Source organism: Hyperolius riggenbachi, chromosome 2 (genome assembly GCF_040937935.1).
Source record: "Hyperolius riggenbachi isolate aHypRig1 chromosome 2, aHypRig1.pri, whole genome shotgun sequence".
In the NCBI taxonomy this organism is placed as follows: domain Eukaryota; kingdom Metazoa; phylum Chordata; class Amphibia; order Anura; family Hyperoliidae; genus Hyperolius; species Hyperolius riggenbachi.
The window spans coordinates 516,811,274-516,825,264 of NC_090647.1; the positions used below are offsets into that span (position 1 = coordinate 516,811,274).

Here is a 13,991-nt window from a genome sequence, read left to right on the forward strand (position 1 = left end):
GCCATGGCGCTGACATCACACTGTGGGAGGGATTTCTCCACAATATCAGCCATAATGATGTTCCAGATGATCTATTTGAGAAAAGGTAACGTTTTCTTGTGGGAAAAGAGGTATTGGCTACTGATTGGGATGAAGTTCAATCCCGGATTAAAGTTTATCTTTAATTCCTTGATGAAGAACACTGAATAAAGTAACGACAGCTTCGGAGATAGCAGAATGAGCAAGGGAAGGCGTGTAGCATTTGTGATATGACTGGAGAAGATAGCTGGATCCTATAGTCTTATTTATTAGAGGAGATGTAAATGCCAGTCACCAGCCTGCAGTGTTGGTTTTAGCCCAATGCAAACAGTATGGTTTATCTGCTCACAGGATACCTTTAGCTGATATTCCTCTTGAAGTGCTTTACTCTGATGAAAATGACCCACCACTATCTTACAGCTTTGCATCTCAAAAATGTGATCATGCATATTACAACAAGAGCAACTATTCAACAACTATTCCACTCACACTTCATTGTGTGCACATCCCTGATAAGGGTTCCTGTTCTGGCTTCTAAGTGAGCATATCAGAGGCCATCAAAGCCATTTGTGTTGCCCAGCAGGGAGCTCTAAAACATGCGCCAGCTGCAGGAATAGAGGGAAGGCCAGCAGAAGAGGAGGATGCTCTATTGGAGGCTTCCGTTTATCTTTTGGAGTGGCCAGGAGACATGGAAGAGATAGTGATTGCCAAAGAGGTGAAGTGTGGCCTACAGGCATTACTCAGCCAACTGAGGCTGCTGCATTTAGTGAATGATAAACCGACAGGGGGTGTCACTGTTTGGTGTATACATATTTAGCCGATGGTGGATTATCATTGTGGCCCTAGTGGTACTACATTCTGAACATGGTCACCTGGTATCACATTGTCTGCACTGAGTGCAGCTCTAAAATTGATCTGATGGTTGTGGTGGTGATGACGATGTTGATAAAGAAAAAGTAGCTAATTTTAAGTATAAAGAATCATTGCATCAGTGGTACACAATGCCTATGGTTGACCAGAACTATTGGCCAAGGTGTCCAGAGCTATTAGCCATATTAAAGTATGGCCTATTTTTTGTAATGTATGTCCTTTGATGTAAAAGCTTATTTCAGTGTAGTGAGCCAGTTCCTCTCACTGCCTAGTTACTAAGGATACCATACAACATTGATTTTACACAGATTACAGTACTAAGAAAAGTATATTTTATGTACCTGTTAGTCTGCTATCTTGTTACATTGCCATCTAACATATGTGGATGAATCTTTAATTATTTCAACAACTAGTGATGAAAAAAAAAAAGTTAAATTACCAGTCTCATTTCCAAATGTGTGGTCAAAATCTGGTCCAGATGTTGGAGGGTGGTATGGACCGCTGACTCTCATCCATTCTTCATCATCATTTACATCTTGACTCCAGTAACAAAATCCATCTTCAAAGTCACACTCTATCTTCTCTCTATCTATAAGCAAAACAGGTAAAAAATAAAAGTTGAAGAGAAATCGAGAGCCCAATATGGTGTAGTATGTCAACATTCATTGGATAAATGAAACAGTGAGATGGTAATACTTACAAACACGGGTTACCACCTAGGTAACCACTCATTAGGCAGGTGAGGAGATTAGACCTGTCCTCACTCAGGATTAAGAATTTGCTCTCTGTAGATAGGAAGAAAGGGGATAGATCACCCCTCCACCTGGGGTGGACTCAAATATATTGGTAGGTGAACAGAGGCGCCAGAAGGATAAAAGTACATACAATTTTTTAAAAATTGCTGGGAGGAAGTGGTGGACTCGCCTCCGTTAAAGCAGACACCAAGGACTGTAAATATATAGATATACACATTTATTGAAAATACCCCAAAGATGCAACGCGTTTCGCGGGCACAGCCCACTTCTTCAGGCAATAAGCAGGGGATAAACAACAGCAATTCAGTTATAGCAAGCAGTCCCGGCGTCTGTCGCTATGGTAACAGATTTGTACAGATATGTATGAAAAATTTGAGTGCCCAATTTCAGCAAGTAGAATATTGGGACATTTACCCAGGGCCGGTTCTAGACTGTTTGCTGCCTGAGGCAAACTCATGAGGATGCAGGTGATGTAACTGGAAGGTGATGCTGCTTGCTTTTTTTGGCAGTTGGAAACAGCTGTTATTTCCCACAATGCAACAAGGCTCCCCCGGTGTGATGTCAGTACCTTGGTTTGGACATCACACTGTTAGGGGGTTTCATCACAATATCAGCCATACAGACCCCCTGATCATCCGTTTGAGAAAAGGAAATGATTTCTAATGGGAAAGGGGGTATCAGCTACTGATTGGGATGAAGTTCAATCCTTGGTTACGGTTTCTCTTCAAAGACTTCCCCCCATGACTAACCTTAACAAGCTCCCCCCTCCACACCTAAACCAAAGACTGCCTCCCCCACACCTAACCTTAAACCCTCCCCATGGATTCCGTGCAGAAAACAGGTGACGCCCATTATTGGGCGCCAAAATTTCACATGAGGTGCCCAATCTTCTGCCGCTAACGGGTACCGAAATTTCCAGCTTCATGTGTACACACCATTCAGTTCATTCATTTTCATTACTCTGGCTGTTTGTTGTACTCTATTAGCATGGTTGACTCCTCCTATAGATTACCCCATTATTTATGGAGCTAAACTATATGTTATATATAACTCACTTTTCAAGTAACAGTAATTTATTTTCTTTTTCCATGTTGTTTTACGTAGATAATTGCTTATTCAATAACAAATTAGCTGAGCTGATTCCTGTAGCCTCTGGTGAAGACAGAACTTTTTTTCATGAAAGGTGTCAGGCATTTTAACCACTTGAGGACTCAGCCTTTACCCCTCCTTAAGGACCAGCGCTGTTTGTTGTGATCTGTGCTGGGTGAGCTCTGCAGCCCCCAGCACAGATCAGCGGGCACGCAGAGCGATCAGATCGCCCCCCCTTTTTCCCCCCTATGGGGATGATGTGCAGGGGGGGTCTGATCGCTCCTGCGTGCAGGCTAGTTGCGGGGGGGGGGCACCTCAAAGCCCCCCTCCGCGGCGACATTCACCCCCCTCCCTCTCCTACCTCTCCCCCCGGTGATCCGGGCTGCACAGGACGCTATCCGTCCTGTGCAGCCAGTGACAGGACGTCCCCTGTCACATGGCGGCGATTCCCGGCCGCTGATTGGCCGGGGATCGCCGATCTGCCTTACGGCGCTGCTGCGCAGCAGCGCCGTACAATGTAAACAAAGCGGGTTATTTCCGCTTGTGTTTACATTTAGCCTGCGAGCCGCCATCGGCGGCCCGCAGGCTATTCACGGAGCCCCCCGCCGTGAATTGACAGGAAGCAGCCGCTCGCGCGAGCAGCTGCTTCCTGATTAATCAGCCTGCAGCTGGCGACGCAGTACTGCGTCGCTGGTCCTGCAGCTGCCACTTTGCCGATGCACGGTATAAGCGTGCGGTCGGCAAGTGGTAAAGAGAATCTGTATTGTTAAAACCGCACAAAAGTAAACATACCAATGCGTTAGGGGACATCTCCTATTACCCTCTGTCACAATTTCGCCGCTCCTCGCCGCATTAAAAGTGGTTAAAAACAGTTTTAAAAAGTTTGTTTATAAACAAACAAAATGGCCACCAAAACAGGAAGTAGGTTGATGTACAATATGTCCACACATAAAAAATACATTCATACACAAGCAGGCTGTATACACCCTTCCTTTCGAATCTGAAGAGATCATTTGTGTGTTTCTTTCCCCCTGCAGCTATCTTCCACTGAAGTGTCAGGCTGCTCTTTTCTTCCTGCAGAGTGCAGACAGCTCTGCCTGTATGTAATTCCTCAGTATGTGAAAGCCCAGCCAGCTCAGAGGAGGATTTATCCAGCTTGTAAAAGATAAGAGAGAAGAGAGAAGCTGCCCTAATCTAAATAATACACAGGCAGTGTGCAGAGAGGGGCCTGGAGGGGGAGATGCATCACAGAACCACAACACTGAAGAACTTGGCAGCCTTTCAGACACAGGCTGACAAGTCTGACAAGAGAGAGATAAGTTGATTTATTACAGAGATGGTGATAGTAGAACGTGCTGCAGTAAGCCAGAGCACATTAGAATAGCTTTTGGAACTTGTAGGATGATAAAAACAGGATGCAATTTTTGTTACAGAGTCTCTTTAAAGGACCAGCTTCATTTCCACATTCTCTGGATTGATCTGAGAGTCAAGAGCTTATGTGATTGTTTCACAATCAATAACTAGTTAAACTAATACCTTTCCCTCATTCATTTTTAATGATAACTTCATCAACATGTACATTGACACTGGAGTTGTGTATAGCACTTTCAGTGTAACTAGAAACATTCATGTACTGTGTTTGTTATAATCTCAATCGATGTACCTCTCTATTCAGACTGTGAAAATGTATGGCGTCATTTGCATAACCTGTTAAATGTGTCTTACCATCACAGCAGAATACTACTAATGAATGTTTTAATGTTCTCAATAAAAGCATTGTCCATCTAACATCAAGTGACAGGCAGCCTATAGGGCCAATCAAAGTGTGGGGGTCACATGCTTTAAAGTCACTGGACCGGAAGGGGCTAAGGGTGGGATGAGAGGAGTGCTCGTTATTGGCACATTGTCATGTGTTCCTTTAAAATAATCTTTAAAATTGCTCTGATTTTATGTCATTGATTGTTGTCTGGGTGCAAATTATTATCTATTTACTGTAAACAAAAATAACAGCTTGGCATTTTGTTAGCAGTTAAAGAGACACTGAAGCAAAAAAAAAAAATATGATATTATGATTTATATGTGCAGTACAGCTAAGAAATACAACATTAAGATCAGATACATCAGTCTAATTGTTTCCAGTACAGGAAGAGTTGAGAAACTCCAGTTGTTATCTCTATGCAAACAAGCCATTAAGCTCTCCGACTAAGTTAGTCGTGGAGAGGGCTGTTATCTGACTTTTATTATCTCAACTGTTCCTGGACTATTTACTTTTCCTCTGGCAGAGGAGAGGTCATTACTTCACAGACTGCTCTGAAAGACTCATTTTGAATTTTGAATCTGCACATATTATAGAATAATTCAATGTTAGAAAAAACACTATATACCTGAAATTAAAAGTATGAGAATATTTTCTTTGCTGCTAATCTTCTAGTAATTATTCATAGTACACAACCAATTCACTATATCATATTTTTTTTCGCTTCAGTGTCTCTTTAAAGGGGTTCTTTCGCGAAAAAAGTAGGCAGTTAAAAAATGTGACAGATGACAGGTTTTGGGCCAGTCCATCTTTTTAAGGGGGATTCCTCAGGGTTTTCTTTGTTTTCAACAGCATTTCCTGAACAGCAGTTGCAAAGTCTAACTGACAAAATAATGTGCAAGTGAGTAGGGAGGCTGGCTGGTATCTTACTATGTTGGCAGTTAAACTGCTGTTCAGGAAATGCTGTTGAAAACAAAGAAAGCCCTGAGAATCTCCCTTAAAAAGATGGACTGGCCCAAAACCTGTCATCTGTCACATTTTTTAACTGCCTACTTTTTTCGCGAAAGAACCCCTTTAATACTTGCTTTGTGTGGATTTGTGCATATTCATTTAAGCGACTATCGAGGCTCAAAATGACTGAAAAAAACAAACAAAACAAAACCAAAAACACTAATAAATGTTTAATGGATGTGAATCGTGAGATAAAACAAAGCTAGCAAAATCCTACAAAAAGAAAGAGATAAAAATAGACATGAAAGGCACTAATAAAGTTTAATGCGCCAACCCCAAAGTTATTTTATGGATCTGGCTTTAAAAGGCAAAAGTATAGATAATCCCTTTTATTTGCTTTTTTAGCACTTAAACAAAGCATCTTCCTATGGTATCTTCAAAAAAATATAATCGAATTTAACAAAAAATGTATAAAAATGAATCAGCTGAGTCTTAGTATCCATATCCAGCATCTCATTTGACACCCATGGATGAACATCAGTACTTGGGTATACTAAACATCTCTTTTTGTTTTCATAATAACCCATACCAGTCCAGGCTATCAGCTTTAAACTGGGGCCTCTTTAAAACTGCTAGGATGACAAATATAGATATATTTATAACAATACAATACATCATAAAATAAGGGAAGAAGTGGTTACTTTTGGGAACAAATTTTGTTCTCTGCAGAATTGTGTTTATTTTAACCTTTCACGGAGGTACGTATATTTCAACGGTAATGGTATTCCTCAGAATAAATCTACACTCCTACGTTTGTTTTAAAAGCACTTTAGGAGCCATAAAGAGGATAACTGATGGCATACCAATACCAACTTTAGTGCCCCACTATATAAAAAAGGTTGAAACTTGAATTTCTATTAACTCTACAATATAGTTTTATCACAGGAAATCATATAGCTCAGTAATATCGTCTCAGCAGAGTTGAGGCTTGAGCAATTTTAAATAAACGTAAATAAAAAATAAAAAAAAAAAACCAGAACATCACTCCGGTTTAAGTGACTTTTGATAAATCTCAACTGTGACTATAAAGTTTTGCCTTGTAAGCACTTAAAGTGTTGTTGCTGCAAGGATGGATCTTGGAAGGAAAATGCTGTTTTCAATTTGCAATGTATATGAATTGAATATCAAAGGATAATCACTTTTTTGCAGGCAGAAAAATTGTGTTACGGCCACAGAATACTAAAAAAAAAAAATCTCAGTATAAGCTTACCCCAAAAAAGAGACCCTGTGCCACAAATCAACTTTTATAGGAAGAAATCTGGATTCCCACTCTTAAATTGTCACAGTGAATTTTCTATCGGTGAGGCACATTTCTTTCCAGTTTTTTTCATTTCTTCAGGAACTGAGGGTCAGTCATGCTGCTGTGGTTTTACAATCATCATTCAATTCACATAAGTGATGCGTTTGGAATGTGTTTGTGAATTATACATGGAAAGTAAACCACAGTCTTTCATAACCACTTCAGCCCACAGGCCATTTTACCCTTACTGCCAGGAGCCATTTTTACCTGTCAGCGCTCCTCTGATTCATTTGGCCTTAACTTCACCACTACTTCACACACCTGAATCATTTTTTTTCCTTTCACAAATTAGGCTTTTTGTGGGTGATACTTGTTTTAAAGAGAAACCGTGACCAAGAATTGAACTTCATTCCAATCAGTAGCTGATACCCCCTTTTACACGAGAAATCTATTCCTTTTCTCAAACGGATCATCTAGGGGCTCTGTATGGCTGATATTGTGGTAATACCCCTTTCACAGGAAACTGTGAGGACCATGGTCCTGGCAGTTTCCTGTCTGCGAACCTCATTGCATTGTCGGAAATAAGAGTTGTTTCACTGTTTACTGCTGTTTCCAACTGCCAAAAAAGCAAGCAACATCTCCTTCCACTGACATCAACTGCCAGCAGTAAAAATGTCACCATGTGATAAATGTCAGAATGTAAATCAGGGAGAGGAAAGATTTTACAATGGGCAAACACTGACTAAATTATTTATACGTAATTATTGTAAAAATGAAGCACTTTTTTATTACATTATTTTCACTAGAGTTCCTTTTGAAGTAATTATTTTATTTTCTATGCATTTATAGTGAAAAACAAGAAAATAAATACACTATTTCTCCAACTCCATCCCCTTTCGCTTTAAAGTAAGCAGTACTATAAATAACCTTCCTCCCTCCCCCATTGTATTTGCCCATTAGTCCCGGTTAACGTAACATTGAAATTACAGTATGTCCCCAGTGCAATGTATGGCGACAACATACTATTCGGAAATAAAGGTGTAATTTTTTTTTTGGGTGGGGTGGGGTGGGGTTGGGCAATATTTTCAAGCCATTATTTACTAAAATAACAGTAATATACCCTCATGACATACAAAAAAAGAGTCCCTAAGGCAGGTATTTATGTAAAAATTTTTTTAAAACTGTTACTTTTTTATTGTAACAAGTGTATGTTTGTTAATGGGGGTGAAGGAGGTGGTGGTAATGGTGGTGGTGGTGGGGGGGCTTTGGACGGATTCATTTTATTATTTTTTTTTAAATTAAATATGTATGGTGATTGTAATTTTACTTTTTCACCACTAAATGGTGCTACAAACACTTTCTTGTGTTACCATGAAGTGTTTATTTTTTTACACTCTTTTTTTACTTTTGTTATCATGAATGGACTTGGTCCTCAATCGGAGTCATGTCCATTCATTCAGGCACTGCAATGGCCCCGGGGAACTTTCCCTTCACTAATCTTGGCCTTGCATGAACGCTGTGCACAAGGGGCGGAAGTGCGTGCGTGCGCACAACCAGCTCCATATATGCAGGACGCGTTGGTAGTAGGTACGTCCTGCTAGCAGCAACAGTGCTCAAACTGGACCCATTAAAATGTCCAGTTTGAGTGAACCGGTTAAAGAGGAACTGTAGTGAAAATAATGTGATGAATAAAATTGCTTACTTTTCTTCAATATTTATTAGGTCAGTGTTTGTCCATTGTAAAATCTTTCCTCAACTCGATTTACATTCTGAAATTCATCAGAGGTGGAAACATCTTTAGTCCTGTCAGATACAGCGCCGCAGTCAAGCCAGCACCATCTGTAGTATCAAAAAGCTCTTTTATTGATAAGAAGGAAGCATAACAATGATCACAGCGACAGCAGATTGGCTGAGGGATCTTGTCACTGATTGGTGTTTGGATTTGGAGGTAGCTATTTAAAGAGATTTTGAGTGTGTTTTTAGTGTGACATTAATCGATGCTGCTTGAAAAAGGTCTGTTGACCGAAACAGCGATGCTGTCGCTGTGATCATTGTTATGCTTCCTTTTTATCAATAAAAGAGCTTTTTGATACTACAGATGGTGCTGGCTTGACTGTGGAGGAATTGTTGGAGTGTCTGAGAGTGCAGAGACGCTGCAAGCCATGGGACGTCATCCTTTTTTTCCCCTTCTTGGGTGCTTGCTACACACTGACTGTTTACAAGTACAGCTCCGCAGACTGTTTGTTTACTGAGAGTTCTAAAGCCAGTACAAGACCTACCTGATCTCCCAGAATGCTGGGAGAGATTCCTCATAGCTAAACAGCCTAGCCTAAACATCAGTGGGAGGGCGAGTAAATTACCATAAAAGCAGGTATCCAGAGTAATTTACTGCATTCTACTATATGTCACTACAGTGCCTCTTTAAAAACAATGAAAGAATTGGGTCTTTAACCTTTCCCTTGCTCTACAAACAAAAATGAAAAACGAAATGTCCAGAACAAAGATGGAAACATGGGCAGTAATAAAGCCCCAAACAAGAAAAAAATATAACTTCCACACTAAACATTCTTAGTTAGAGTCGGGCTTTAAGAAGTAATAAAGACAATCTACCAGTTTCTTTACATATCTCAGTAGATGGGTTCTAAGAAATTCCCTTACTAATGTATTTTGCTGCAGAAAAAACGATCCAAGCCAGGCTCCAGGTCAGTGAGTCTCCTATCCATTTTTGGTCATCATAAATGACATATGGTCATCATAAATGACTGGGTGCATAATGTTATTTGGTCATGATGAAAATATTACCAATACAGCAAAGAAATACTAACCAATCAACTACTCCCTGGAATGGCCACATGTAAAAAAATGCCTAGTTTAGCAAAGAAGCCCGACTAAATTTAACTGAAATACTAGTTTTACCGCAAAAATCATTTCTGTCTTATTTATAGAATGCAAAATTAAAAAATAATACCCGTTCCATTAACCCGCCCACCCCCCCCCCCCCACCCCACCCCACCCACATACACACACTGGAACACATTTTCAGTTTTGATTGGCCAATGACAAACCAATTTTACCACCTCTATCTGGTATGGGGGCCAGCAGATTTGAAATACTATAAACACATTGGGGTTGATTCACAAAAGAGTGTTAACTGATAGCACGGCCGTGTATTCGCGGGCATAAGACTTTGCGTGCGCAAAGGTGCACGCGCGTCACCTCACATGTTAACTGCATACCACGCCCGTGCTATCAGTTAGCACTCTTTTGTGAATCAACCCCCTAGTGTAGGTAAGTTCTCCCGCTACAGGGAAGTAGTGAAATTGGCCAATCAAAATTTGATGTGTATTCTGGCTATAAGAGAAAGCTTCTCCTCAACTTGTCCTGAGAAGGTTGCTTACTTTTTCACACTTCTTCTCTCCCTCCTAGATGAGCACAGCTATTAGCCTCACAACACACACACAATGCTCTCATCTGTCTTGCCATTTCACAATGTCCCAGTCATCAGAAACACACAGAAGTTGTAGATGGGGGCATTATTTTTAGGTCAAACCATCAATTCATGAGGCGTTTGGCTCTGTTTTGGACCTATTCTGTTTTTTTATGGTCTCCTTACTGCCTAAAAAACATATAACATTGTGGTGTTTTTTCGAATAAATTATTGTTGATCAAAAATTTACAGAATCTAGTTCTACTGATTGGGAAGGTAAGTCCACCACTACCTCCTCTAAACAGTTTTTAATGCATGTTATCATGTTATTGGCACCTCTGTACCTGTTCCAGTACAGGTCCTTCTCAAAAAATTAGCATATTGTGATAAAGTTCATTCTTTTCTGTAATGTACTGATAAACATTAGACTTTCATATATTTTAGATTCCTTACACACAACTGAAGTAGTTCAAGCCTTTTATTGTTTTAATATTGATGATTTTGGCATACAGCTCATGAAAACCCAAAATTCCTATCTCAAAAAAATAGCATATTTCATCCGACCAATAAAAGAAAAGTGTTTTTAAAACAAAAAAAAAAACAACCTTCAAATAATTATGTTCAGTTATGCACTCAATACTTAATCGGGAATTATTTTGCAGAAATGACTGCTTCAATGCGGCGTGGCATGGAGGCAATCAGCCCGTGGCACTGCTCAGGTGTTATGGAGGCCCAGGATGCTTCAATAGTGGCCTTAAGCTCATCCAGAGTGTTGGGTCTTGCGTCTCTCAACTTTCTCTTCACAATATCCCACAGATTCTCTATGGGGTTCAGGTCAGGAGAGTTGGCAGGCCAATTGAGCACAGTAATACCATGGTCAGTAAACCATTTACCAGTGGTTTTGGCACTGTGAGCAGGTGCCAGGTCGTGCTGAAAAATGAAATCTTCATCTCCATAAAGCTTTTCAGCAGATGGAAGCGTGAAGTGCTCCAAAATCTCCTGATATCTAGCTGTATTGACCCTGCCCTTGATAAAACACAGTGGACCAACACCAGCAGCTGACATGGCACCCCAAACTATCTCTGACTGTGGTAACTTGACACTGGACTTCAGGCATTTTGGCATTTCCCTCTCCCCAGTCTTCCTCCAGACTCTGGCACCTTGATTTCCGAATGACATGCAAAAGTTGCTTTCATCAGAAAAAAGTACTTTGGACCACTGAGCAACAGTCCAGTGCTGCTTCTCTGTAGCCCAGGTCAGGCGCTTCTGCCACAGTTTCTGGTTCAAAAGTGGCTTCACCTGGGGAATGCGGCACCTGTAGCCCATTTCCTGCACACGGTGGCTCTGGATGTTTCTACTCCAGATTCAGTCCACTGCTTCCGCAGGTCCCTCAAGGTCTGGAATCGGTCCTTCTTCACAATCTTTCTCAGGGGTCCGGTCACCTCTTCTCGTTGTGCAGCATTTTCTGCCACACTTTTTCCTTCACACAGACTTCCCACTGAAGTGCCTTGATACAGCACTCTGGGAACAGCCTATTCGTTCAGAAATGTCTTTCTGTGTCTTACCCTCTTGCTTGAGGGTGTCAATGATGGCCTTCTGGACAGCAGTCATGTCGGCAGTCTTACCCATGATTGCGGCTTTGAGTAATGAACCAGGCTGGGAGTTTTTAAAAGCCTCAGGAATCTTTTGCAGCTGTTTAGCGTTAATTAGTTGATTCAGATGATTAGGTTAATAGCTCGTTTACAGAACTTTTTCATGATATGCTAGTTTTTTGAGATAGGAATTTTTGGTTTTCATGAGCTGTATGCCAAAATCATCAATATTAAAACAATAAAAGGCTTGAACGACTTCAGTTGTGTGTAATGAATCTAAAATATATGAAAGTCTAATGTTTATCAGTACATTACAGACAATAATGAACTTTATCACAATATGCTAATTTTTTGAGAAGGACCTGTATATCATCTATTCATGTTTTCTTGTACTTCAGCTACTCTTTGACAGTTCTGATAGTACTTAAAAAATGCTTTAAGACTCATCCCTGAGTAGTTTTATAAGCAGGTGGATATATATATATAAAAGCTGATCTCAAAATTTTATAAATACATGAAGTATTTGCGTTCACAGGAAGCATTGTCTCTTTTCAACTGACAAGCTGCACATTTATTTTAACAGAAAAACAAGCAGTGCATTTTTAATTTGAAGACAAAATTTTGCCATGTCACCCAGCAGCACAAAAACAAACCCCCTCCGCCTCCTGTGCTAATTTTGAGCAGCAGAAACTAAGCCAGGAATAAAAATTTGAAAGGTGCTTTCATCCCTCTTGCTAAGCAATTCGACACGGCACAGAAGGCAAGCTTATTTTAGAAATTGAAGTTGCAGATGCAAGAACAACAGGTCTCGATCTGGAGCTTGTTGGGAAGCTACTCCAGGGAACACAACTGTATAACACAGCTCTTCAGCTTATTTATCAAAGCCGGAACATTCCCCCTGCCTGCAAACTGGAGGATAATGAACACAAAAGTTAAAGAGTACCTCTACTTACCCTAAGAAAAATAGCGCTATGAATGGAAGCAGGAATGCCTTTTACTAGTGGCCGATTTAAGTGCCGATAATGCAATTATCGTTAATATGGCGTTTAAAGGGAACCAGAGAGGATGAGATATACATACCTGGGGCTTCCTCCAGCCCCATACGCACGGATCGCTCCCACGTCGCACTCCTCCGCTGCCTGCATCAGCCGCCACCGGGTCCCGTCATTGCCGCGAGTCGGCAAGTCGGCCGGCGGACGCGGCCAATTCTCCGCATCACAGGGTGCTCTCCCCATACAGATACGCATGTGGCTGCTTACTGCGCAGCCGCATGCGTACATGTATGGAGGGAACCCCTGTGATGCGGACAATTGGCCGCGTCCGCCGGAAGTGACGGGCCCGGTACCGGCGGATCCAGGAAGCTGAGGACGGCGGCGTGGGAGCGATTCAGGCTTATGGGGCTGGAAGAAGCCCCAGGTATGTATAAAATCTTTTTCTTTTTCCACCCCCCGTTCCTCTCTGGTTCCCTTCAAAGCAGAAATGAGGGCACCAGAGAAATATTGTTTTTAGGGATGGGACGACGAATCCGGCGAATCCGTGAATCCATCGAATATTGGGAAAATATTTAAGATTTGTGAATTTGAATCCCAGCGCCATTTACCGCCATCCGAATTCGCCGAATCCCAACACTGCATCGCCGCGCATCCGCCGCTCGCACTTGTCCTCCTCTGACCCCTCCACGCCTCCTCCACTTGCCCGCCCGCATAGTTAGTAGCAACTCACCTATCCAGAGCAGAGCGCAGAGCGGCAGACCTCTCGCTGACTTCCTGGTTCCCTCTAGTGACGGCTTTTACAATGACGTCATCAGTAAAAGCCGGTCTGGCGACTAGGAGGAACAGGGAAGTAATGAAGAGGTCTGCCGCTCTGCGCTCCACGGGAAAGGTGAGTAGATACTTATTTATGCAGGAAGGAGGGGGTGAGCGGAGGAGGCACGGGGAGCCGAGGAGGCCGTTGGGGGGGGGGCTACCTACCTACCTACCGGCCCCTATACATACCTACCTACCTACCTACACTTAAGGCCCTATACCCTGCTACCTATACTGAAGGTCCCTTTACCTACCTACCTACCTAAAGGTCCCTGTACATACCTACCTACATACCTACCTACCTACACTTAAGGCCCTATACCCTGCTACCTATACTGAAGGTCCCTTTACCTACCTACCTACCTACCTACCTAAAGGCCCCTATACCTACCTACCTACCTAAAGGCCCCTATACCTACCTACCTCCC

General features: G+C 41.8%; 1 protein-coding gene across 1 annotated transcript in view; it reads right to left on the minus strand.

Annotated features, from left to right (window-relative positions):
* Positions 1 to 13,991, minus strand: part of LOC137545260 (enteropeptidase-like) — a 191,459-nt gene that overhangs the window by 21,177 nt on the left and 156,291 nt on the right. Inside the window, exon 11 of the mRNA XM_068266378.1 lies at positions 1,328 to 1,477. Within this exon, the coding sequence (XP_068122479.1) occupies positions 1,328 to 1,477 (150 nt within the window). The remainder of the gene's footprint in view (positions 1 to 1,327; positions 1,478 to 13,991) is intronic.